This window comes from Pelmatolapia mariae, linkage group LG4, assembly GCF_036321145.2.
Source record: "Pelmatolapia mariae isolate MD_Pm_ZW linkage group LG4, Pm_UMD_F_2, whole genome shotgun sequence".
Taxonomy (NCBI): domain Eukaryota; kingdom Metazoa; phylum Chordata; class Actinopteri; order Cichliformes; family Cichlidae; genus Pelmatolapia; species Pelmatolapia mariae.
The window spans coordinates 22,885,387-22,912,527 of record NC_086230.1 but is presented as its reverse complement, the minus strand read 5'-3'; the positions used below and the strand labels follow the sequence as shown (position 1 = coordinate 22,912,527).

General features: G+C 39.0%; 1 protein-coding gene across 3 annotated transcripts; it reads left to right on the top strand.

Annotated features, from left to right (window-relative positions):
* The first annotated feature begins 290 nt into the window (after positions 1-290).
* On the top strand, positions 291-25,758 carry LOC134625469 (immunoglobulin lambda-1 light chain-like). 3 transcript variants are annotated; one of them, XM_063470686.1, is made up of 4 exons: positions 291-336; positions 420-745; positions 24,540-24,573; positions 25,293-25,758. In XM_063470686.1, exons 1-4 carry the CDS (start codon positions 297-299, stop codon positions 25,613-25,615), a joined length of 723 nt encoding a protein of 240 aa, XP_063326756.1. In that variant the 5' UTR covers positions 291-296; the 3' UTR covers positions 25,616-25,758. The 3 variants fall into 3 exon arrangements, with proteins under 3 accessions (XP_063326756.1, XP_065326526.1, XP_065326525.1); XM_065470454.1 differs by lacking the exons at positions 291-336; positions 420-745 and adding an exon at positions 11,671-11,995 and having other exon boundaries at positions 24,541-24,573; XM_065470453.1 differs by lacking the exons at positions 291-336; positions 420-745 and adding an exon at positions 11,671-11,998 and having other exon boundaries at positions 24,544-24,573.
* Positions 25,759-27,141: the final 1,383 nt, after the last annotated feature.

Below are 27,141 nucleotides of genomic sequence, written 5' to 3'. Positions count from 1 at the left end.
ATGATCAATCCTCCTTTGCTATTTGTATGTCTAGTTCTTTTTCCCATTTTGTTTTAATGTAGGTATTATTCCCTTTGTGCTTCTGGAGGCCTTGATATAATTTTACCATTATTCTGAATATACGCTTCAATCAAAAAAAAAAAAAAAAATATATATATATATTATGTTGCTAATAAAGAAACAAATGAAGACAAAAGAAAAAAGGAGAGGAGGAGGCGCAGCTCCTCCTGATACTTGTATTAAATGGCTCCTCCAGCACCTTTTCTCCAAATTAGTTCGTACTTCACACTGAGATCATGCTGGTGACTCTCTGTGCTCTCATCACTGCTCTAACATGTAAACATTTGGACTTATATTGCACACATATATACTGATGTCAATGTGTTTCTCATGACTTCATACCTTCTTGTTGTTTGCAGGTGTGAGTGGTGTGACGGTGCTGACACAGAAACCTCCTGTTTTATCAGTGAGCAAAGGAGAAACAGCCACCGTGGACTGTAACCTGGGGACTGTTACTAGCAGTGCTGCTCGGTGGTATAAACAGATTCCAGGAGGAGTTCCTCAGTATGTGCTGAGGATGTATCATAGCTGGAGTTCTCCGGAATATGGCTCTGGGTTCTCCTCTTCAAAATTCACATCCACTCATCAGTCAACATCAGATTATCATTTGATCATCAAGAATGTGGAGGAGGGAGACTCTGCAGTCTATTACTGTCAGACATGGGACAGCTCTGTTAATGAGCACGTATCACAGTGATTTACACTGTGACAAAAAGTTCCTCACTATTACTTCTGCTTTTTGGGCACAAACTCAGTGCACCAAAGGCACACAATTAGTTCTTAAAAATTGCTCTCTAAAATTTATTCATTGTAATTTTTTTCATTTGCACTTTCATTTTAATTAAACAATGCACCAAAATATACACACATTATTCACACATAAAACCTAACATCAGCAGCTTTTAATATTATTGTATTGTAAAATATGTTTGATTAAAAACATTTCCAACATGTTAATTCTGAATCAGATTTCAAGCTACAGCCTCTGGTTGGAGAAAATTTTTATTTTGAATCAGCTTTAGTTCATCAGAAGCATGTTCATGAGGTAGAAAGAGAATGTAAACATAAACAGATCAGTGAATTTCTCTGTGTTTATTTATTTCTATTTTTTTTTCTTTTGGGTTTTTTTGTTATTTCTTTTAGATGATCAATTTATCTAATTTGTTGTTATGAAAGAGGAATATAACCCATACTGTGTCTTAATTTTAAATCTATTGCTCCATCTTTTGAGTATCAGGATGAATCCAAAGGCCTATTCCATTTTTTAGCTTCAGTTAAAAGAAGAATGTGCTTCCCAAACCTAGAAATATTTCATTTATTTTAAGTTGGTCAAACATAGACGTTGGCTAGGTACTGCTCTGTGTTTGTCCGAATGTAGCACTTGGTAAAGTGTAAAGCTAAAATATGTCTAAAACATTGCATAAATCTGTTGGTATTTGTGCTATTCAGCTATATGTTTGGGTTTTTGGCTGCTACATGTTTTCCACCAGTAGTGGGCAGTTACGGCAAAAAGGAAAAAACAATGTTCTGTAAAAAAAGAAAAAAAGAAGAGCGTATTCTTGGGTTCTGTATGTATGTAAGAGCCATGGTTCTGGAGTACCCAAATAAACTCGGTTTGCTGTCTACACCAAGTTGTTCTGGAGTGGTGTAACATTTTGGAGGTTCCACCGAGATCGTTTTGGGACTACTTCACACAGAGGAACACGGTAAAGGAGCGTGACAGAGCAAAGGGGTTAATGCTAACGGATTGCAACAGTCTAGCTAATGCGACGCAAACTGTGTTTTCTCCGGTCGGATAAACTGAGAGAGCTTCACTCGTCTTAGTAATCTTTCAAGCATGTCTGAGAACCGTGAAGATTTTTTGTTGGAGTTGGAGCAGAAGTTATGTGGACTTTCTGTGGAAGAAATGCTCATATTATGTGAACTATGTAATATTACAGAAAAGGACAGCGAAGAAATACAAAGCAAATCTCGCAGAGCTCTCGTTAAGCCTATTTTGCCAGTTCTGTGAACGAGAAGAGTTTTTGCAACGAGAGGATGAAGGCATGTCGGTGCTTCTGGAGCTAAATGATGTGCTGGTTTTGCTGGTGGAGGCGCGGTCAGCGGCTGTCGGCGCAGGAGCGGCGGCCCGGTCTTCATCTTCAGACAGAGCGGGGATGACGGCGGAGGCTGTGCACGAGGGGCAACTCGCAGCGACGCGGGCACCTCTGGAGCGGCGGACAGGGCCGATGACATCGCTGGAGCATCAGGCGGCTCAAGGGACATCAGCGGAGCGGCAGGTGGCCATGAGGACGTCGCTGGACGGCGAAACACAGTGCAGGGGGAGAGACTGCATTGGCAACAGCTGCTGTAATGTTTCATCAGGTGGATTCAGAAAAGACTTGAAGATAAGTGGACATGTGGGTGAGTCAACAGCTAAAGACACGCTGAGTTTCAGTAGCTTAGAGCACCAGATGGAAAATGGCTTAAAAATGGGCTACTCTGAAGCTGAGATCGTGGAGGCTGTCATACGTGCCATCAGTCCTGGTTTAAAACTAAGGAGCTATTTGGAAGGGAAAGAAGATCTCACATTGACCAGCCTGAGACAAGTTTTAAAAGCCCATTATGCAGAAACAGATGCAACAGTACTGTATCAGCAATTAACCAAGGCTACACAGGGGGCAAATGAAACACCACTCGAGTTCTTGATTAGAGTGCTGGATTTGCATCAAAAAATTATTTTTGCATCTGAGCGCGCCCAGTCTAGCCTAAAGTACAACAAAGAACTTGTTCAAAGTCAATGTTTTCAGTCCATTAGAACGGGTCTTCTAAATGACAATGTCAGAGCAGAAATGAGAGTATATTTGCAGGATGAAAACTGTAGCGATGAACTCTTATTAATGAAAATGCAAACAGCCCAGTACAATGAAAGCGAGAGAGCGTTAAAGGCAAAAGCCCACAGGTCATTTAGAACAGGACTAAATGTAGTTGAGCAGAATGTAGCGCTTACTGATCCCTGCACAAGCCAGCCTGATACAAAACCAGCTAAACCCCTCAAAGATAACTCCTTATTTGCAAAAATTGAGGAAAGTAACTCAGCAATCAGGGAACTTACAGGACAGGTAGCTTCACTAGTACAAACTGTCCAACGGGATAGAAGTGGTGACGGTGATAGGCAAGCTAGGGTGTACAGAAAGTCAGCTCAGAGACCAAAAAGGCGATGCTCTGCATGTCAACAAGAAAACAGGGACTGTGACCATTGTTTCAAATGTGGCAGTGACTCTCACTGGGCAAAAGGATGTAAAGTAAGGGGAGCTCAGAAGCAGGGAAACTGGGTGGGGCTGTGACTGTGGGACAAGCCACAGCTTCAGCACCAATGTCCCAATGTGATAACATTCCCAAGGCCCAAAGCTTATCCCATGCATCACCAACTGACTCAGGAAATCCTAAAACTAGGAACCAACCCCCAAACGTGTTCAATCTGAGTACCAAAAAAAGAAAAGTAGCACAGCTCGTGGGCAAAAAGTGTCTAGTATGGTGTAGAATGAACAACTGCAAAACACAGGCACTGTGGGACACGGGAGCCCAAGTTTCAATAATGAGTGCATGCTGGAAATCAGACAACTTACCTCACTTAGAAGTTCACCCCATCAGTGATTTACTAAGTAAGGATGAACTTTTAGACTTGAGAGCCGTAAATGGATCTGAAGTCCCTTTCCAGGGTTGGGTAGAAGTTAGCCTTAGCCTTTGTGATCCGAGAGGAAAAGCTGTAGCTCAGAATGAGGTTCGGGTTCCAATCCTAGTAAGTCAGGATGTGACGCAGAAACCAATAATAGGGTTTAATGCTATTGAGGAACTGATAAAAAAAAAACATTACTCAGTCCAGTGAAAGCTTGTCTTTACTCAGAAACTCTCTAAGAGTAGGATCAAGCAAAGCAGAAGCACTGTTGAACCTTATCCACACCACCAGTAGCGAGATAGTTACTTATCCTGTCAGATCAGGACGCAAAGCTATTGTCGTACCGAGTGGACAAATGTACGGCGTTAGTTGTTCCATCAAAACAGACTTAAAGGTAAAAAGTGAAATGCTTTTTGAGCCAGATGAAAACTTGTCTTTAGATGAGGGTCTGAAATCTAACTGCCAGTTGCTGTCTGTATCAGGCAGTACCCGCAAAGTCAATATCTATGTTACTAATGTTACCAAACATGACATTGTTTTGCCACCTAAAGCCCTTCTAGGTAACATAGAGAGGGTAACACACAGATATCCTGTGAATCTCAAAGAAGCTCAGATAGGTTCGGTTGTAGAAAAAGACAATCAGAACTCACCTAGCTTACCAGAAGAGCCTTGGGAACCACCTGTCAATTTGGGCCACCTTAACACAGAACAACAGGCAGCTGTCATGGAAATGTTAAGGAAGGAGTCAGGCGCATTTGCTAAACACAAAGAGGAAGTTGGTTACATAAAAAATCTAAAAATGGATATTAAACTCACTGATCAGATTCCTGTAGCCAAATCCTATAATGCGGTTCCACGTGCTCTCTATGATGAAGTAAAAAGTCACATTCAGGACTTGTTAAAAAAAGACTTTATTCGCAAATCAACCTCACCATATGCCTCTCCAATAGTGTGTATGAGGAGGCGGGATGGAGGCCTGAGACTATGTGTGGATTATAGGGGTCTCAATAAAAAGACCATTCCAGACAGACACCCTATTCCACGAATACAGGAAATCCTTGATGGACTTGGCGGCAATATGTGGTTTAGTGTGCTTGACCAAGGCAAAGCGTATTATCAAGGTGAAATCAGCGAAGACTCAAAAAAATATACCGCCTTCACAACACCCTGGGGGCTGTATGAATGGAATAGAATTCCATTTGGACTCACCAATGCACCTGCAGCTTTCCAGCGTAGCATGGAGGAAAGTTTAGAAGGCTTGAGGGACAAAATATGCACTCCATATTTAGATGATGTTTTAGTGTACAGTCAAACATTTGAGCAGCATATTGAAGATTTGAGATCAGTTCTCAAACGTCAGCAGGCTTGGGGAGTAAAACTAAGACCTGATAAATGTGACTTGTTTAAAAATGAGGTCCGCTATGTGGGCAAAATCATTTCAGCTGACAGTTACAAAATGGATGAAAAAGAGGTACAAGCAGTACGAGCTTTGAAGGACGACCCACCAACAAACATCAAAGAGCTGAGAAAGCTTTTAGGATTTTTAGGATACTACCGAAGCTATGTACAAGATTTCTCAAGACATGCAAAGTGCCTATATGATTTACTCTCAGTTGACCACACCCAAACACCAGCGCGGTCAGCCAAGGCGGGGCATGCTGCACCCACCCAAAAAATCATATGGAGTGACAGCCACCAAAAAGCACTAGACTATTTGGTGGATGTTTTGACTAATCCACCCGTGATGGCTTATCCTAAGTTTGAGGAACCCTTCATTCTGCACATCGATGCATCAGAAGAAGGCCTTGGTGCAGTTTTGTACCAGAGGCAGGACAGTAAATTAAGAGTAATTGGATATGGATCAAGAACATTAACACAGGCTGAGAAGAACTACAGGTGGCACTCAGGGAAACTTGAGTTTTTGGCACTAAAATGGGCGGTGACTGAGCGCTTTAGGGACTATTTGTTCTATGCTCCCTCAGTGACAGTATACAATGACAACAACCCTTTAACCTATATGTTTTAGGCACAGCTAAACTGAATGCGACAGGACACAGATGGGTTTCCGAGCTGGCTGATTTTAACATAACACTGAAATACCGACCCGGAAAAAGTAACGTTGATGCAGACTTTTTGTCCAGAACACCTTCTAGTATGGACTCATTCATGTCAGAATGTACTGAGCTGTGTTCGCCTGAAGTGTTAAGCGCAGTACTGAATGCCATTGAAACACAGGAAGAAAAACAACTGGATTGGATATCAGCTATAACGTGCAATCCAGACGTAAATAAAATACTTACAGAAACTCAGCCAGATGTGAGAATCACAACACAGGAGCTATTACAAGCTCAAAAGCAGGACTCTGCCATTGCTTATGTTCTCAACTTAAAGAGTACAGATGCAAGCTTTGACAACACATCAGCGACCAAAACTCCTGTAGTAAAACAGCTACTACATGAGTGGAAAAAGCTGTTTATTTCAGATGATGGGTTGCTGATACGAAAGACTGTGACTTATACTCAGATTGTGATTCCAGACTCTTACAAAGAACTGGTGTACAAACACCTTCACTGCGAAATGGGTCACTTGGGGGTGGACCGTGTGATGAATTTGGCAAGGAGTAGGTTTTATTGGCCGAATATGTACAAAGATATTGAGTTTTTCATCACACAGGTGTGCAAATGTAATATTCAGAAAAAACCTACAGTTCAGCGTAGGGCCCCCATGTGTCATGTGCCGGCTACTGCACCCTTTGAAATGGTTTCAATAGACTATGTCCATCTCGAAAAGAGCAGGGGAGGGTATGAGTATATTTTAGTGTTACAGGACAACTTCACCAAGTTTGCTCAAGCCTACCCTACACGCAACAAATCTGGCAAAACAGCAGCAGATAAAATTTTTAATGACTTTTCCTTGAAATTTGGTTTTCCTGGTAAATTACATCATGATCAAGGCAGAGAATTTGAAAACCATTTATTCAAACAGCTGCAGAAATACACAGGAATAGCCAATTCAAAGACTACACCCTACCATCCACAGGGGAACCCAGTGGAAAGGTTTAATCGCACCTTGCTGTCAATGCTGCGGACCCTGGATGAGGAAAAGAAAGAAAACTGGAGTGACTGTGTAAATAAAGTTGTGCATGCCTATAATTGCACAACTAGTGACTCGACAGGATACTCGCCCTTTTATTTACTCTTTGGTAGACATCCACGTCTCCCTATTGATGTAATTTTTGGACTGAGTGAGACAAACAAATGCAAATCGCATGAGGATTATGCTCACAAATGGCAACAACGGATGAAAGAAACATATGACATTGCATCCAGAACCATTAAAAAGACTCTGGCAAGAGGAAAATCACATTATGACCAGAAGAGACAAAGTGCTGTACTCTCACCTGGGGACAGGGTACTTGTCAGGAACATGTCAGAGAGGGGAGGCCCGGGAAAGTTGCGCTCCTATTGGGAGGATCAAGTTCACATAGTGATCTCCCAAAAGGGGGAAAATAGCCCTGTTTATGTCTTGTATGTTTTATGAGGTCAAGCCGGAGCATGGTACTGGACGAGGTCGTATTCTCCACCGCAACATGTTAATGCCCTGTAATGCATTACCGCTTCCCAAAATAACAAGAACTGAACAAAGCCGCACTACACAGACACAAAAACAAAGAGACCTACAAGATGCATTGAACCATATAGGGAGTTCAGATGATGAGGAGCAGTATTGGTTTCAGAGAGTGAGGCACCACCACTGTCAGCCTCAAGAGGATTTGATGGTGTCTGCACCTGCTACTGAACTTGACCAGGACCTTCAGCGAAAGAGCACGGAGCTTAGAGTGGATGCTGAAGAGTTTCAAGCAGATATGGTGAATGGACAGGATAACACTGAACATGACATCTCAGCATCATCAGACACTGTTGCTTCGCCAGATCAGCCCAGTGAAATCAACCCAGAACTGTCGGAACCGCAGCCAAGAAGATCTCAAAGGGAGAGATGTCCCCGGAAAATTTTGACTTATGATGCATTTGGCCAACCAGTTCAGAGAGTAATTGGTCACAGTGTTAACTCCTTGTATGCCAGTGCAACAGCACCTCCATTCTATGAACAGTTTGGAGTACCTTGGGCAGCTCTACAAATGCCTTACTATCCAGCTTATGTACTAGGGGTGCAACGATACACAAAATTCACGGTTCGGTTCGGTTCAATACTTTGGTGTCACGGTTCGATATTTTTTCGATACAAAAAAATGTTCATGCCTTTTTAATTTGTCATTTATTAAAATTATAAATATATATTTTAACTCAAAAGTACAGTTTTTAAATTTAATGTTGCTGAAATGACAAAGTAATAAAAAAATAAATATCTGATGGAGAAATCCCTCATCTTTGGAAAAGAGAGGTTATTACAGAGAAATGGCTCTTTCCAAAATAAAAGCTATACTATACGCTTCTTCTGGGCTATATTCTCAGCAGCATATTAAACATATCAGGTCCCCATAAGGAGAATCATGTGCTAACGGCTGTCTAAATGACTCGGGTAAAGTCTGTAGCATGCGTGCTTGTTGTTTTTGTCTGCTTCCACTTGTCTTTGCACTAGGATGATGTCGGCGTAAATGTGCAGTCATATTCATTGTGTTCCCACTAGTGCTGTCAGCGTTAATCTGAAATGACGTTAACGCCACAACACGGCAAATCTCCGTTAACGAGCTACCGCGGATCGCCCCGTGCGTGGGGCTGGACAGCGTCAACACGTTAACGAGCAAACTGCACTAACGCAGTAGTTCCCACCCATGTAATTGAACACTGCGTGGCACATCCGACATACTGTTTTACTTTTGTCCATGATGCGCTTACCTTCAGGGTCATACTTCACATGAAGACCAAAATAGTTCCAAAGGCCAGATCTGAATGAGGGTGGGGGAGGCTCAATTTACCATGTTGCAACGAGCTAAGCTTCTGTCTCGCTAGCTTGCGCTGTGCTCAGTGGATCTGCGCTCGACAGTGCAGCCTAGGCGGAGTAGTCGAACGCAGATCCACTGAGCTCTCAACACAGACAGCATCGTCAGAAGAAAAGTTGATAAAATAAATTAAAAATCTTGTATTGATCGATACACATGCGTACCGAACCGAAAGCACTGTATCGAACGGTTCAATATCGATACGAGTATCGTTGCACCCCTATTATGTACCAGTTAGTTATTATTGAACTGTGAAAGAGCTTTTCTGAATTTAAATGGTGTTATTTTTCAAAAATGTATGAGTACTTACAAGGTCTTACCAGTATGGTGACACAAGTATTTGATGCTTTTGGGGATGGTAGCGTAAGACATTGGATTGTGTTATGTTTGATGAGGTTAATTGTGATTAAATGGTTACTATCTAAGTTGACAAGCTCCGGAGCACGTGATAAAGTGATAGTAATGTCTTAGAGGGTAATATTTCTGTGTGGACTATTGGAAACAACTCAGCATTGTTATAAGCCTATGCTTATCTGGTAAGAGAGTAACGTGATTCTGTCACCTGAGGTCCAATAGTGCATCGTGAAAGTGATCTTAAAGCACTGCTATACCCTATCCCAACTTACGCCATCTCTACATTGTCACAAGAAAAAAAGAAGTATATTTGTTTATTTTTGTTTCTTATTGTCATGTTTTGTCAATGTTGGGACAACATTTATTTAGCAGGGGAGGAATGTAGCACTTGGTAAAGTGTAAAGCTAAAATATGTCTAAAACATTGCATAAATCTGTTGGTATTTGTGCTATTCAGCTATATGTTTGGGTTTTTGGCTGCTACATGTTTTCCACCAGTAGAGGGCAGTTACGGCAAAAAGGAAAAAACAATGTTCTGTAAAAAAAGAAAAAAAGAAGAGCGTATTCTTGGGTTCTGTATGTATGTAAGAGCCATGGTTCTGGAGTACCCAAATAAACTCGGTTTGCTGTCTACACCAAGTTGTTCTGGAGTGGTGTAACACAAACATACTAACACACTAATCCATAATTTTAAAAAAGTAATTGTTATAGCATCAACAATACAGCTAAAGGACATTAACAAAGTAATATTAAAGCTCCTCCTCCTGTCAGTCTCTCTGAGTTTCAGTTATATATTAAATGGTTCACACCTCCTCTCTTCGTCGTACTTAGACAGTGCAATCTCTTTCTAAGTCCATTCTCAGCTCATACTGTCAACATGCTGGTGACTCTCTGTGTTCTCATCACTGCTCTAACATGTATGAGACCTATTTATACTTCAGACTAATCTTAGTTTAGGTGCTGAATTCATATATCAGTGTGCTTCATATGACTCCATTATTTATTATCCAGTATTTAACATTAAAATCATGAACAAAGCAAACAGGGGAATATCCACATGTTATTCAGTCACAACTACTCAAATAATCATATACAAAAAAGGAGACTGATAGTGTATGCTGTTATCTATAAGTAATATAAATTTAATAGACATCAGACTCAACTCTCTTCTTTTTTTTTGTATGTCCTTCTCTGGCACCGACGCAATCAGAATTATTGTCTGAAGGCCAACAGATTTATCTTCCCAAGTGGACCATTATGGCTTTTGCTATAATGGTCCACTTGATTGTCATAGTTTTTTTGGACATTTAGTATTTATGTATTGATTATTTAAAAAAAAAAAAAACTTTTAGGTTATTACAATCGAAATTAACAGGACCAGGGGATAGGAAAGAGAAAGATGAAGAAAAGAAGTTGGGAAGAGACTCAAGAGAAGGAGACGGGGAGAAAAACAGAGAGAAAAGACACTAAAAAGAGAACAACACGGTAGGGAAACCACAGGAACAACCAACATAAGCATAAGTAACAGTAAATAATAAATACTGAATGTTACTGAGCAGCGCACAAGACCGACAAATCACGATATGTTTAGAGGCAGAAGCCAACCAATGGTGTATGTCTGTGAGTACCTGTTTGTACACACCTGTGTACAAACAGGTACTCACCACCAAGATTATGCACCAGGATTCGTACAGGTGCATCCTGAGTGTTAGAAACAGTGGTGCTCAGTTTCATCAGCTTACAATAATATGTGTCACAGTAATAACCCTCCAACAGATGGCTCTGCTTTCTTCTTCTATCTACTCACCAGTAAAAATCTGATTGTTTAACTATCAAGATGTAAATGAGAGACACTGATATTTGTTTTTGTGAATCGGGGGAACTATATCAAAACACCTGTATCACAGTGATTTAATTTGTGAGAAATATCTCAAAACTCATGTGCCACAAGCTTGCAACAAAAAAGGGAGCCCACACAATTCTATTAGTAAAATTATTTTCTATATTTGAATTCTTTGTTCAGTTGTTCAATATTCATTAATGACATTACATTTTATAAAATGTTCTCCTAGGCCTAAGCACTCCGGTTACACAAAAGTTCATACATTGATGTTGACTATGGAATTATAACAGTTAATTCTAACAGTTAGTGGGGTTCTGCTCTGTTTTTGTCCAAACATAAAAACTGGTAATGTTTAAAACATCAATAATAAATCTGTAGGACATAGCAAGCAATTTATAATAACAAAATATAACACCACAATTTTAAGAGAGAGGAGGGAGACATCACTATCACCCATAATTATTAATACAAATACTGAATTACCCTCCACTGAAAATAAGTCATCCAAATACATCACAAAATATGCATGTTTGGCTCCTCCTCCTGTCAGTCTCTCTGAGTTTCAGTGACATATTTAATGGTTCACACCTCCTCTCCTCATTCTACCAAAGCAGTGCTATCTCGTTCCAAGTCACAGATCTCAACACACAGTGAAATCATGCTGATGACTCTCTGTGCTCTCATCACTGCTCTAACATGTATGGAACCTCATTTATACTTCAGATAAGAAGTTTTGTTTTGGATTCATATGTGCTTGTGTTTCTCTTGACTCCATGTCTTTATGTTGTTTACAGGTGTGAGTGGTGTGACGGTGCTGACACAGAAACCTCCTGTTTTATCAGTGAGGAAAGGAGAGACAGCCACCATGGACTGTAACCTGGGGACTGTTACTAACAGTGTGGCTCGGTGGTATAAACAGATTCCAGGAGGAGTTCCTCAGTTTGCGCTGTATTTTTATCATAGCTCTAGTTCTCCAACCTATGGCTCTGGGTTCTCTGCTCCAAAATTTACATCCACTCATCAGTCAACATCAGATTATCGTTTGATCATCAAAAATGTGGAGGAGGGAGACTCTGCAGTCTATTACTGTAAGACATGGGACAGCTCTGTTAATGAGTACGCATCACAGTGATTTACACTGTGACAAAAACCTCCACACAGATACTTCTGCTTTTTGATGCTCTTTTTTTCACATGCTGAAAAAATACCCATTCAACAAATTCAGTGTAAACCCATCATGTTCAAATAGTGTGTTTATTGTTCTTTTTGATTTACTTTAATGTTCATCAGTGAAAACCCACCAACTTCAGACAGTCTGTTCATAAACACTGAATTACTCTTTTTGATACATTTTAACATTCATCACTGAAAGTATATAACATATTGACAAACATGATGGCCACTAAGAACACAAATTGTCATATATATGTACACAATTATGTGCATTTTAAATTATGTGCATCTAACATAATTCTACCAATTATGTGTATGTTTTTAAATAATACCAATTTGACAAACGATTGTCTGAAACTCTGATAACTGTCACATTCTAGCTGCAGTAAATGACATTAATCAGCCTAAACAGATACTGTTAAAGTTGCACAATGAGGATAAAAAATGTTTCATATGAAGCTAAATTCAATTTTATCTGTTGCTTCTCTTCTCACTATTCTTTTCACATCTCAGCTGAATAGTAAAGGATGTTTACACCTCACACTGACAACATGCTGGGGACTGTCTGCTCTCTCATCACTTCTCTAAAATGTAAGACGTTCTCCTCATCTGTTTAATAGCCCATCTTTTTGGAGAAAGACATTTCACACATGTTTTTCTGTGTTTGTTGGGAGATGTTAATGCAGTGGTAGTGTTTATCCACATACCAGCTGTGAAATAGCTTGTGAAACGAATGACATCTTGTTCAATTCAGTTGTGTAAATCCACAAAGAGCAGCAGGTCAGCTGATCACAGCCTGTATACTAAGAAAATCTACTGAAGCTCATATTAGAAATCATTGTGAGTTGTGATTCTTTTGAATCAGTACTTCAACTTTACTATATTTTTTTGTAACTTGGGCATCTTTACTTCTACTCAAGTAAAGAAAGTCTGTACTTTTGCCACCTCTGTCTATACCATTGAGACTATCGCTTTACTTTGTTTTATATTCCATATGTACGGGGAATAGGCCATTCCCTGTACAATAAAAAAAAAAGTCATGATGCATAAAACCAGTGAGGTCTCTCAAGACCTTTGCAACCTTATTGTTGCAGAACATACTGACAGCATTCGTTACAGAAACTTTTTAAACTACTAAAGGTTCCAGTGAGCACTGATGAGGCCATAATCCAGAAGTAGAAAGAACATAATTTAACCATAAACTGACCAAAACCCGGTGCTCCCTGGAAGATTTTAGAGAGAAGAGTGAAAAAAATTATCAGACAACTTGTCCAAGAGCCAAGGACCACTTGTGGAGAGCTGCATAAAGACCTGGAATCAGCACTTACAAATGTTTTAAAGAAGAAAATAAGTAATGCATTCAATTGCCATGGCCTGTTTGCACGTTCACCATGTAAGACTCCACTGCTAAAGAAAATGCATGATGAAGTGCGTTTAGACAAGTTTAGACAAGTCTGTGAAATACTGGGGGAATATAGTCTGGTCAGATGAAACAAAAATTGCCCTTCTGGTGTCATATTACACACCATGTTAAGAAAAACAATGCAATAGGATAAGATAAAAAGAACAACTTTACGTGTACTACACATACTAGTTTCATACTAGATGTTTTATAAACACTGAATATCAGGGTTACATCAGTCAGCTGCTATATCTTAACAGATGTCTTACAATACATTTATAACTGTCACTTAAAGGCTGCCAAAGCTGTAACTCACTATTGACCAACTTCTTTAGATTATCTTCGATAGATTATCTATAAATACTCATAAATACCTTAATAAACTTATTTAGGAAGTTACAAACCATTTGCTATTTGTTAGTAAAGTATTTTGAGTGAGCTCATCTAAAGTGGGGACCATATATAGCAGGGGTGTCAAACATACGGCCCGCGGGCCGGAACCGGCCCGCCAGGGGGTTTAGTCCAGCCCAGGGATAAATTTGCATTATTAAAAAAAAAGAAAAAACTTCATTTTCTTTAAAATCTGCAGTTCCTATGTTGTTCGCTAGGGGCGCTGTGTTTTAGTCAGTTCAATCGCTTTACCCGCTTTTTCTCTTGGAACGGGCACCCTCATCAGCGAAATGTCTTTGTCAAAAAAGAGAAAAGTGGACACAGAGTGTCGGATTTTTCAAGAAAAATGGACTTCTTCCTATATGTTCACGGAGGTGAATGGGAAACCCGTGTGCCTAGTGTGCATGCGGCAAGTTTCGGTGCTTAAGGAGTACAATATTCGGCGCCACTATGAAACTCAACATGGTGAAAAATACAACAGCTTGCACGGAGAACTGAGAAAACAGAAGGTAAATGAAATGTTGGTTGGTCTGAGGAAACAGCAATCTGTTTTCACCCGGAGCCGAGAGGTCAGTGATGCTGCGGTGAAAGCCAGCTACGTAATTGCTAGCCAAGTAGCATTAGCATCAAAGCCGTACTCTGAGGGGGAGTTCGTCAAAAACTGCATGCTGAAGGCTGCTGAAATTGTGTGTCCTGAGAAGCGACAAGCTTTTGCCAATATTAGCTTGACGAGAAATACCGTGGCAGACAGGATTTCGGAACAATCGGCAGATTTGGACAGCCAACTGAAACGCAAAGTGGAGTCATTTCTGGCATTTTCTGTTGCAATTGATGAGAGTACTGATATTACAGACGTCGCTCAACTGGCCATATTCATTCGTGGAGTTGATGATACTTTGACTGTCACAGAGGAGTTTCTCGAGTTGGTGCCTATGACTGACACCACAACAGCTGAGGACATTTTCCGCTCCATAGTTGGAGCACTGGACAGGGTCGGGGCGGACTGGTCCCGCGCCGTAAGCCTGGCCACTGATGGTGCGCCGTCAATGATGGGGGAAAAAAGCAGGTGTTGTGACCAAGTTCAGAGAGAAAGTACAAGCCGCAAATAGAGGGGGTGATTTTTGGACATTTCATTGCATTTTGCATCAGGAGACATTATGCTGCAAGTCCTTAAAAATGGATCACGTCATGGAGGTGGTTGTCCGAACTGTTAATTTCATCCGAGCCAGAGGTCTCAATCATCGTCAGTTTGACAGCCTTCTCAGTGACTGTAACATTACCCATGGTCTGCCATACCACACTGAGGTAAGATGGTTAAGCAGAGGTGCTGTGCTGAAGCGCTTCTTTGATCTACGTGGGGAAATCGGACAATTTATGGAGAAAAAAGGAAAACCTGTTAAGGAATTACACTGCCCACTTTGGCTGCAGGACCTTGCATTTATGGTTGATATTACAGAGCACTTGAATAATCTGAACAGAATGTTGCAGGGACGCAAAAAAATTGTAACACAGTATTATAACAGCATACATGCATTCAAGTTAAAGCTCACGTTATGGGAGACGCAGATAGCAAGCGGAGACCCTGCTCATTTTCCCTGTCTCCGAGATGTGTGCGCAGCAAGTGTTAATCCTGATGTGAAACAGTACAAAGACAAGATTTCAGGGTTGCTGAGGGAATTTGAGAAACGATTTCAGGTCTTTAGCGAACTCGAGACAGAATTCGCAGTTTTTCGCTCACCATTCACAGTCAGAGCTTCTGATGTGCCTGTTGACATGCAACTTGAAATCATTGATTTGCAGTGTGATGTAGAATTGAAGGACAAATTTGCCTCTGTGGGCTTGGACACATTTTACAAGTATCTCCTACCACGCTATCCTAAATTGACAGCACTGGCTGCAAAAATGTTGTCCATGTTTGGGACTACCTACCTTTGTGAGCAAGTTTTCTCACTCATGACCATTAATATAACAAAGCTACGCTCAAAGCTCACACATAAGCACTTAAATGAGATTCTGAAACTGGCTGCTACTCAGGATATGATGCCTGATATTGATGCACTTGTGCAGGCTAAAAGATGCCAAGTTTCAGGGGCAAATACTGAGCAAGACTAAATTCTATGGAATGCTGCTTTGAACGTTGCACTATAAAATAAACAAATGTGAATATTTGCTCTAGTAATTGCTGTGAAAGTCAGTGGTAGTCAGAAACAGATTTACACGAGAAGACTATTGTTAAGTAAAATATTATGTCTTATGCATGCCACATATGTTATCTATGTGAGTTTTTTTTTGTTTACATTTTATGCATTAACAAGGAAGGGGCCAAATTTACTTCATCAAATGTCTGTTTAAAACAGCTACCACTTAAGATTTCAAGTGTGTGGCCTCAATTTATGTGTTCAGAATTGCTTCCTAGATGTGGAAAATGGATTTTAAATTCATTCATTTCTAAATTTAGATGTGTTTGATGTATTTTAAATGCAGGGCAGTGTTTTTAAGTTCCACAAAACTGTTTGTTGACTAAATGTTTTAAAACATTGTACAATCACTGTGATCAGATTTTTATGTATAATGCACTTAAATAAATGTTAAACTAAGTAAAAGTGTAAAAGGACAATTAATTTAATGTAAAGATTTTTATAATTTATTTCTTCTTTGCACTAATACAAAGAAAAAAGTGGACTTACTGTTAGTTCTATGTAATTTTGGAATGAGTTTACTGGTCTGGCCCCCTTGAGATCAGATTAAGCTGTATGCGGCCCCCAGACCAAAATGAGTTTGACACCCCTGATATATACCTTACAACCTATTTATAGATGTGAAAGTTTTTAAAATACATTGTAACAAAAAATAAATGACCACACACAGGGTAGATCCAGAATTTTGCGAGCCACTCGTTCCACTCAATAACTGTAAGGTGTTCTGACAGAAGTCTATCATTTCTGTTACCCCTGAATCTCCAGATTTGCTCCTTGAAAGATCCTCAGGCTCTCTCCAGATGTTGGGTATGGGCACCTGTACAAGGGTCAACATACCACCTGCTGAGGTTAACAGTATGGTGTTCATACCCTAAATTTGGGAGTACACGATAGGCCTGCCATTCATCACTTATCACTGAGGAACCAATCCGGACATGAAGGGTAATCACAGGAACAAGATGTCTTCGAGATCTTTTCTCCACAAGTCGCAAGATAGGCCTTGTTTTCCCTCGATGTTTTATGCCCAGCATTCCAAAGACCCACTTTCTTCTTTTCCATCCCCCAGCCATTCTTCCTCTCCCATACTGATGCAGAAACAAAAAAATGAACAAAAATGACTAAAAGATACTATGAAAGGTTGATAAATATATAGATGTAATATAAAATTACAGTCACAAAAACTTACCTTTCTTTTGTGACGAAAGTGACTATCATCGATCACAACAAACTTCCTTCGGCCACCAATCTGCTGACCTGTACGACGTCTCAATCTTTGAACTGCAGCCATACATACCCTCCTTATTTTTCTGGACATTTTACTAAGTGTTGTTGTACTGCCTGCAATGGTGTCATCTATCATGTCGATTTGACGTAATCGCAGACCCTGAGAAAATCTTCAGCGAATAAAAAAACATCCTTACAAAGAGTAATTTAAATCTATTTCGTTATTTTTTTCTGTAGTGTTTATGCTCACCTGTAGATAAATTGCATCCAGCGTTGAAGTGAGACTTTAGAACGGCTGAAAAGTGACTTGTGTCTGACGGAGGTTTGTTTGACGTGTCCACCATGTGCTGCTCCACGACAGATCCTACTTTCAAAACAGTAACATGAAATACGTATGTTTAATTTTATGCAATAAGTATTTGTTTAAACTAAACTTAATGTGCACTTGCAGACAAATTTTGTCATTCCTTGTTTTGTTATAACTTTATCCTTCAATTTACCATTGTGTCTTTTTATCAAATAAGAAAAATGTGATAAAAGGGACTCTGTGTAGTTGTAATGTTAATGACAAGTGTTTAAGGTGATAATCTAACTGACTTCACTTGCTTTAATTTGCCAGACAATTACATGTTATGTTAATTGACTTTAATATACTTAAAATAGGCTACTGATTTTTCTTTTTTTTTATGACAGAAGTATGTATGTACAAGTCATTGTAAATGAGACCACACACAGGGGCTTAGTGTCCCCTTAATGCTGCTTTTATCCCCCTTGTCCAGGGTGCTCCATGCACCTCTGAATGGACAGAGGAGCGAGGAGGACACACACTAACATGACAGGAGGGTAGGGATGGAACATGTTAAAGTGGTTCCCTGTTAGCTCCGTTTTAAGGAGAATTTTAGTGTGAAAACAAATAATAATAATAATAATGAATTTTACACAAAGTGTGTCACTTTGTATGGAGTTGAGTCTAAAAACATAATATGAAAATTAAAATAGATATCTTACCAAGCATATTGATCTCCGTTTTTCACCCTTTTCTTCAGTTCCATTTTCTGCTGGCAGACTTTGCATTTTGTTTTTCTTTTAAGTAGCTTTTTCCTCTGAAGATATTTTATAAGCTTCAGTGGGCCTCTTTTCGAAATCTCCTCGTTAATTAGTTTTACCAGTCGCGTGAGATTTCCCATTTTTTAGCCAGTTTGGCGTTAAGCCAACAGAGGAAGCCGCGCTTTTGCTGCTTCCTGCTTCTTACATGACCAATAGGAGACCGCGATGCTGTGCCCTCTCACCTGTAGGTCATAATCAAGCTGGAGTAATGGCTTCCTCTATGAACACGAAAAGCCCAGACCGATCTACCGGCATGCGAACCCGGGCAAAAAAGGGGGAAAATAACGTGGACAAGATGGATGTTCGTGTTACCAGTGGTGAGTATTTTTTTTTTTTTACCTCATTGTATTAGCTTATTTCATTGCTAACACCCACCGCCTATTAGCAGGTAGCTTTTCGCTAGCTGCTATTAGGCGATTAGCTTAGCTTAGCTTTTAGCTACATTTAAGCTTTAGATATCGGCAAAAACACTGTTCAGGTTATTTTATTAGTCGTTTCTTGTGGCTTGGCTCAAGGGTTAAATGAGGATTATCGCCTTTGGTGTTACTCTGGGCTGTAACTTATAATTGTGCTTTCTGTAATTTAGTTTGTCAGTCCTTCTCTAGCTATTTTGCTGCATGCAATATAAATTCACAATAAATGCTCTACATTGTACAATCTAATGCACTATGTTTGAAATACATTAATGTATAATTATAGTCAAATTGGCCAGTTTCTAAATACATAACTAAATATAGTTTGTAATGTTACCATTGTAGGCTATTTATCAGTCACTGTAATGCTTTTACTGTTATTTAAATTCTACAAAGTGTACATTAGTGTTATTTTTTTATTTGTTTTATTAATTTTATTTATAGCCAAGTCTCATTTTGTTTTTAATTTTCTCTAGCTGTGACTGTTGTCCCAACTACACAGCTGGCAGACAGAAGAAAATTACAAGAGTTGGAGATCTGTAAGATGAGGCTAGAGTGGCAAAAGGATAAGATTAATGAGCTCACGAAAGAAAGGAGCAATTAGCAGCATGTGAGTCCACTCTTAAAAACATTACATAGCTTGTCACATACTTCCTCTGCTTGAGCACTTACATAAGCATTCTGTTGAGTAATTTTGTCTGTGTTGTCTCCATGAGCACAACTTCATTAGATAAAGACAGGAAGAAGGGCAAAGCAAAAAAGCACAAGAAGTCAAAGAAACATGACCAAAAACAAAGAACAAGAGGTAAGTGATTAACTCAACAGTTTGATTTTGCATGCGGTGTTACGTTACTACACTATTACATTACATTAATGATTATGTTCTCTCAATTGCAGTCCAGAATCCTAAGCAAGTGGTCACCCTGTATAAAAAGATTTTGAGGCTGTTCAAAAGAGGAGGCACCATGTCTACTGCCTTTAAATGTCTGGGAGTGGACCGGAACACGATTGTGGCAACTGCTCTAATTGCTGAGCTATTCATTGTTGCACCTGAGAGGTATAAATAATTAGAAAAAAAACAAGCAGGGACAGAAACTTTCATTGTTTGCTACACAGTGTGCTGCAGCAATCAGTGCAGATCCAGAAATAGAGGAAAAATTCACAGCGTATAAGTCTTCAGGGAAGTTGCTTCCTCTTAAAACAAAGAAAGATTAGATTTTTGTTGTTTTTTTACATGGTGAAATGTGGTGAGAGTCCACCATTATTAACAGCTTAAAAAAACAAAAAAGACAAGTTATATATTCCAGTTGATTGGTCAATTGTTTGTAAAAAAAAACAAACCCAAAACAACACTTGATTTTTGGTTTGTATGTTTTTTATTATTATTTTACTGTTATAAATTCTGTAGTTTTATTTTAATGATCACACATGTGATACACTTTATGTAAAGAGCTACAGGTCACATAGTTTGCATCCAGCCGAGTTCTGTATTACTTCAAATATTGGCTGATAGTTTATGACACTGTTTTTATTTTTGTATCAACATTTGTGTGTCAAATCTGTAAGCATTGTTCTGATGTTGTTGTGATTGGCATCTTAAAAATACAGTGCGTTCTGGATCCACCCTGTGTGTGGTCATTTATTTTTTGTTACAATGTATTTTAAAACTTTTCACATCTATAAATAGGTTTTAAGGTATATATGGTCACCACTTTAGATGAGCTCACTCAAAATACTTTACTAACAAGTAGCAAATGGTTTGTAACTTCCTAAATAAGTTTATTAAGGTATTTATGAGTATTTATAGATAATCTATCGAAAAAGAAGTTGGTCAATAGTGAGTTACAGCTTTGGCAGCCTTTAAGTGACAGTTATAAATGTATTGTAAGACATCTGTTAGGATATAGCAGCTGACTGATGTAACCCTGATATTCAGTGTTTATAAAACATCTAGTATGAAACTAGTATGTGTAGTACATGTAGCGTTTATAGTATTATATAGGGTATGTTAACCATCGACTTACCTTTTACCAATGATTTTGTATACCATTGAACATCCTGAAATGGCTGGTTGTAACTGATGCAGAGTAGTGTTTATAAATGATTAATCAATGAGTTTTAACATGAAAACATAATTAATAAAAAGTGTTATACATTAGCTTATTCATCATGAATAAAGTGTTTAAAGCAGTGGTTGTAAACTATTAACTGATTATGAGAAATACTTTGTTGGCTGTCGGTGGGGTGCTTTCAGGTCCTGGAAGAATAAATGCCCTTTTACATGCCAGCCCAGCGTTTTCCTTCATCACCACGAAGGAAAACAGTCTGTGTGTGTCTTGAGTTCGGTGATTTTTGTGTCACAGGTTTACGTGCTTATACAGAGACCTCCAGAGCCTTTTCAACAGCGCTGCGGACCTCGGGGGGGAGCAGTGTTGTGGAAATGACACACTCTTCACTAGTGGGGATAGTTACAAAGCTTTCTTCGTTATGAATAAGCGATACATGTTTTTATTGAATATTTGAAGATAAAACAACACAAACTCTTGTAGAGAACATAAAGTCAGAGATAGAAACAACAATGAGCAGGCGCATCCAGTACACGTAGAGCCGCCGCAAAAACCCACAGAGCTCAGTAGCCAGCGCAATAAATTCTGGATCCTTGGCTCTTAGTTAGCAATTAGCATTAGCAGCACATGGAGCGTTTGGAGATAGTTCTGCTGCCACCAGTCCACAAAGGCTTGGGTCAGTGCTCTGTAGTTCTTGTTGTCCCCATCAGTGATGAGGCTGACTATTGCAGAGTCATCAGAGCACTTCTGCAGGAAGCAGTGGGTGGAGTTGTGGGAGAAGTCTGCAGTGTAGATGGTGAAGAGGAACAGAACCAGAACTGTTCCTTGTGGGGGCCCCGTACTGCAGACGACACTGTCCGACACAGCCCTGAGTTCTCACATACTGTGGTCGGTCGGTGAGGTAGTCCAGTATCCATGTTGTGAGGTGATGATCCACTCGTGAGTTCTCCAGCTTGTCCTTCAGGATTGTTGGAAGAATGGTGTTAAAGGCACTGGAGAAATCAAAAAACATAACACAAGAGTTTTTCCAGAGCTGTGGAACTCTCCCCAGGCTCAGGTTGAAGATGTGCTCCATCACCCAACACAGTTGATCTGTGCAGGACCTGACAACCCTTGAGCTGATGCCATCTGGACCCACTGCCTTCTTAGCTTTAATCCTCCTCAGTTCCCTCCTAACCTGGGTGGTTGAGAGAGACAGGCTGGAGTCGTGTGTTGGATGTGTGCTGGATGCTGTGGTTGGGGGTGGGGAGTAGTGAGCAGGGTGAGTAGAGGAGGTGTGAAGTGCCAGAGGCAGAACAGCAGCAGTAGGTGAGTCTGCAGCCGATGTTGGACACTGCATCCTGCATGAATCAAACCTGTTAAAGAAATGATTCAGTTCATTTGCCCACCTCAAATCCCCCCTGGGCAGGAAGTTCTGATCTTTGTGGCCTGAGATGGTTTTAAGGCCTAGGCCTAATATACAACCTTGGTACGCTTCATATAAATGGAGGAAGGATGAATTGAAAAATATACTGAGACATTCTTAAATGTCATAAAATCTGCCAGGATAATGAAGATGAAAGAAGGGTGGAGGTTTCAGTAAGACAATGATCTGCACGAAACGCACAGCCAAGGAAACTCTTAACTGGTTTCAGAGAAAGAAAATAAAACTGCTAGAAAGGCCCAGATAATCATCTGGTCTGAATCCAAAGAAACTGGGTGGAAAACCTATGGAAAGAAATAAAGTCACAAAAGGACACCTGAGCCATGCATGCGACTAGTTTTTTCCATACAGGAGGCATCCTGAAGCTATCACCACCAACAAAGACTTTTGTACAAAGTATTAAATAAATTTCAGTAAGTGTGTTCAATACTTTTTCTTTAAATCATTTCTCATTATTACATGTGACTGAATTTATGGAAATCTATGGTTTGATTTCTTTGCATGTGTGAACTGGATAGGTTGTTTCTGACATCTAGTGAGAATTTCATGTCAGTAGGGCCTTTAGAAATATTTTTACTTGGACAACTGGTAAATACTTACTTTACTTGCTGTATCCGATTAAAATAATAATGCATATACATGAAGTCTCCATTATAGGAATTTAGAAATTATTACCATTAGTTGATCCAATGAAACATGTTTAGGTTTAATCTATGAATGAAAGCTGTTTTGCCAAATCTCCTTTTCTTATAGTTCTCTTCTCCTCTGGGTCTTTACAAGATTCGGTGTCTCTTCTCTTCTCACTATAACCTTCTTACCCCTGCTCAACAGTTTCACATGCTGTGGATCCTCTTCAAGTTCACCATTGCTCCAACATGTGAGATGTTCTACTTGTCTGTTTTACAGTTTGTATATTTTGAAGTAAAGCTTTGACCTTTGACTTGTTTTGTTTTTTCTATGTCATTGTAGGCAGATGTTGATGCAGTGATAGCGTTGACCCAGACACCTGCTATCCACACAGTTTCTTCAGGTCAACAAGCTGTTGTCAACTGCAACGTAGAGAGAGATGATACGAATTCTGTTAGCTGGTATTAACAAGTTCCTGGAGGGGTTCCTCTGTATGTTGTATGTATTCTGACAGCTCAGCCAGCTTTGAAACAAGATTCCCCTCAGACAGATTCAACTCTATGTCCTCATCAGACATAACTTACCACTTAACTATCAAGCGCGCAGAAAAAGAAGACACTGTTGTTCACACTGTGGCAAAAAACCTCTTGAGCATTACATATGCTGTCTTGACTATTTCACTTGAAGATTGTACTTTACACTGAGTTTTCTCAATTGGACTAACTTCATATAATATGTTATTAAACATTGGATTGCTCATTTTTTGATTATTTTTTTAACCTTTAACCTGCTCAAATACAACATTAAAAAAAGCTAAAAGCTTTTATGTCAGCTGGTACAAACAGGTTCCTGGTTCTTCTCCTCCGTTCTGAGATTTTGTCATTTTTACAGCTCACCTGCATTTTGAGCAGGATTCTCCTCATAAATATTGATCAAACACTGATTTCAAGTCTATTATCTATCATGCCGAGACAGGAGACTCTGCAGTGAGTTCCTGTCAGACATGGGAAGACTCTCCCAACAAACCACCATCATAGTGAACCAGACTGTGACCAAAATCTTATTAAGAGACAGTGAAGCTCTGTTTAACCTCCTAAGACCCGAGCTCTTCCATGGCATATATTTTTAATTTATCTTTGATATTTGGGCATATTGGGACCCAATGAATGTAAAAACAAAGAATTACCAGATTTTTCTTTTTACCTGATTTTTGTTTTTAAGAAAAATGAGAGCCACATATGAGGACATTTGTTTAAAATTTTGATAGAAGAGTGGCAGTATAATGTCCTCCTAAGTGGATATCAGGCCCTTGTAGAGCAAAAATTAGTATTTTGGTCTAGACAACCCAAAATGTGATGTCCACATATGTGGACGCCAGGTCCTAGGAGGTTAATTCAGATCAGTAATGAGGATCAGTAATGAGTAATGAGGACTTTATTAAGTCTTACACAAAAAAGTGACACAAAGGAATAAACATGACTACACAGAGAGAGAGAGACAGTTATAAAATACAAACATTGATGAAGGGAATGAGATGTTGACAGTGAAAGTTGGTCTCTACAGGATGTTTCAGTTCCTCTCCCCTCATCAGTGACAGTCAGGAGGTTTTTGTACAGCCATGTATACAAACTGAATCACTGTGGTATTCGGACAAGGCACCAAGCTGATTGTGACAAGTAAGTACTTTTTAACTGATTATAAAACAAGAGAGATTTTGCAAAAATCTGCTGATGACTACTTAATTCAATATGTTTCTTGTTCAGCATCATTTTTTATGATTTTTTACAAATTAAAATAGTTTCATGTTGTCGTATGTACAGAAAACATGGTTAGTTATATTAAAAAAAATATGAAAAGCTTTCAAACTAAATTTGTATATTTATATAAATGTTGTTCACTGAAAATGATGTGAAATATGTTGTTTTTCGCTCTTATTATTCTCATAATGATTTAATTGACTTTTAGGTTGGCATTTAAGACCTGTTTTCTCTTTCTTCAATAGTAGTTAACAGTGTTACAAATGTTAAAAATTATTTTGAAGTAATTATAACCTGGCTTAACTTTAGTTTTCTTTGAAACTAAAGAAAATTAATCCCATTAGCTGACATATTATACAGAAACCTGTAGAATTAAATCCAAGATGTTTTACATGAAAAGTTAAAGAGTAGCTAGTCATATTTTATTTTGGAGAAATGTAAAAAGAAATTCAAATGATATGTTGGATCCATATATTTCAGTATTGTACATTAGTATTGTTTTCTTCTAACTTCATAACAAACTTTATTCCAAATTGACTCTTCTTGATTTCTTCTGGTTTTATGACTTCATTTCTAGTTTCCTTCTTTCCTTTCATTTTTCTCTTTTTGTTTTCTGAACATCCTTCATGTATTTTCAGGCTCCAGCCTCCCTCCTCCTGTCCTGACAGTCTTCCCTCCGTCCAGTGCTGAGCTCCAGTCCAACACAGCTTCTCTGGTCTGTCTGTCCAGTCAGTCTGTGCCTTTTGCAGATGTGAGCTGGTTGGCTGCTGGGAGTCCAGTGAGCAGTGGGATCTCTACCAGCACTGCTGTTCAGAGACCAGACCAGACTTACCAAATCAGCAGCTCTCTGACCATCCAGACATCAGACTGGAACATGGATAAGGTTTATACATGTAAAGTGTCTTTGGGCTCACAGACTTCAGAGAAAACCATCAAGAAGTCAGAATGTCCCACTGAGTAGTCGAGGACCAGAATGTGCATTTAAAATCTGCTTCTTTACTGCTTGTGCTGTTTGCTCATTACAGTCTTTGCATGTTAGAAATCAGAATAAAGCAAAATGTTTAAGTCATGTATTCATTTGCTGATTATTTCAGGAATTCAAGTTTTGCACTAAATTAATAAAAGCATTGTTTAAAAAAATGTCTTTTCTTGTGAGTAAATGAGGGGCACAGAGGAAAAAAACACATTCATAAGCACACCATTTTTTAAATGTCTTCTTTCCATAGTTAAAACATAAATATATTCTGAAATAGACACTATGTAATATTTGAACACTAGAGAGCATCACTTAACAATACTTCCTGAGTAACAGAGAGGGTAAGTGTCACTGGTTTAAAATGTTGGTTGTAAACTTGCAAATAAATCTTCACACTCAGTTAGTGAAGCATCACCTCTCTACTCTTCTGTTTCTTCACGGCCAGGATGCACCTGCAGGTCTTAGTAACTCATTTACAATCTCATGTAAATGAAGAAGTATCAGCTCTCTGTAAAATAAAATGGAACTGCTCTCTACTGGAAATGTTTCAGTTCATATCATTTGATCATATAGAGACAGCTGAGTACGGTTCGATGTTTGCCTAAACTAACTTATTTACTGTTAAGAAACGCTAAATGGAATCCAGTTATGAAACTAAACCTTTCGGCACCTTTCTGCTGTCATTTGCTGTTTTGCATTGAACATTAAAACCATTATATATAACCAGTTGGTAAGTCTGTCTCATTCAGGTTGTAGCTTTTTTACAAACAGTATTTTAATTATTTATTTATCTATAAACTTTTTCCTTCATTTTCTGGCATTTATTTAATCAGATGATCCCACTGTCATGGCATCATTAACTTTAATAATGAAACATTAACTTTAATATAAGATATTATCTATCTACATCTAACAAAAAGAAGACTTGAAGGAAAAAGACAAAACACTAGACGGAAGACTCAGGACCATGACACACGAAGGCAATCCATTTCTTCCACTTTTATGAAAAGGTGTCTCCTTTAGACCTTTGTAAGAAAGTCATCCTCTCATAAAGATTTCCCTTTATGTACTAGTTCTTTGTGTTATTTTTTGTAACCAAAAATGAACAATATTTTCATGACTACAGTACCAGTCCTTTTCAATCAAAACATCCTCTTTAATTACTCCAAGATACAGCACCATGGCATCTACAGGGATTTCACAGCATTGCTTATTTCTTAGAGTTATACATGTATTTTCCCAGTATATTTGAATTTTATTGCATATCCGAAGATTTTGTGAGTGGGTGACATTCATGTGACCACACTGTTTCCTGCGGTTGTCACCACATTCCATTCTTCCAAGGTGTAAGAAACACACAAATTAGATTTTTTTCCAACCAAATTCTCTCCAGTTCTTTGACCTTGTGTGTCACCCACGTAGAAGATCAATCCTCTTTTATGGCATTATTTTTGTGCCACTATTCTGAGCGCACCTAAAAAAAAAATTGCAGGTGCAAGTGTTGCATTTTG

Excerpts from the sequence above, each read along its gene's own strand:
- LOC134625469 (XM_063470686.1), top strand. The coding sequence starts at position 297 with ATGCTGGTGACTCTCTGTGCTCTCATCACTGCTCTAACAT. Across the intron at positions 337-419 it reads TCTCATCACTGCTCTAACAT|GTGTGAGTGGTGTGACGGTG; the intron begins GTAAACATTTGG and ends TGTTGTTTGCAG. Across the intron at positions 24,574-25,292 it reads CACCAAGCTGATTGTGACAA|GCTCCAGCCTCCCTCCTCCT; the intron begins GTAAGTACTTTT and ends ATGTATTTTCAG.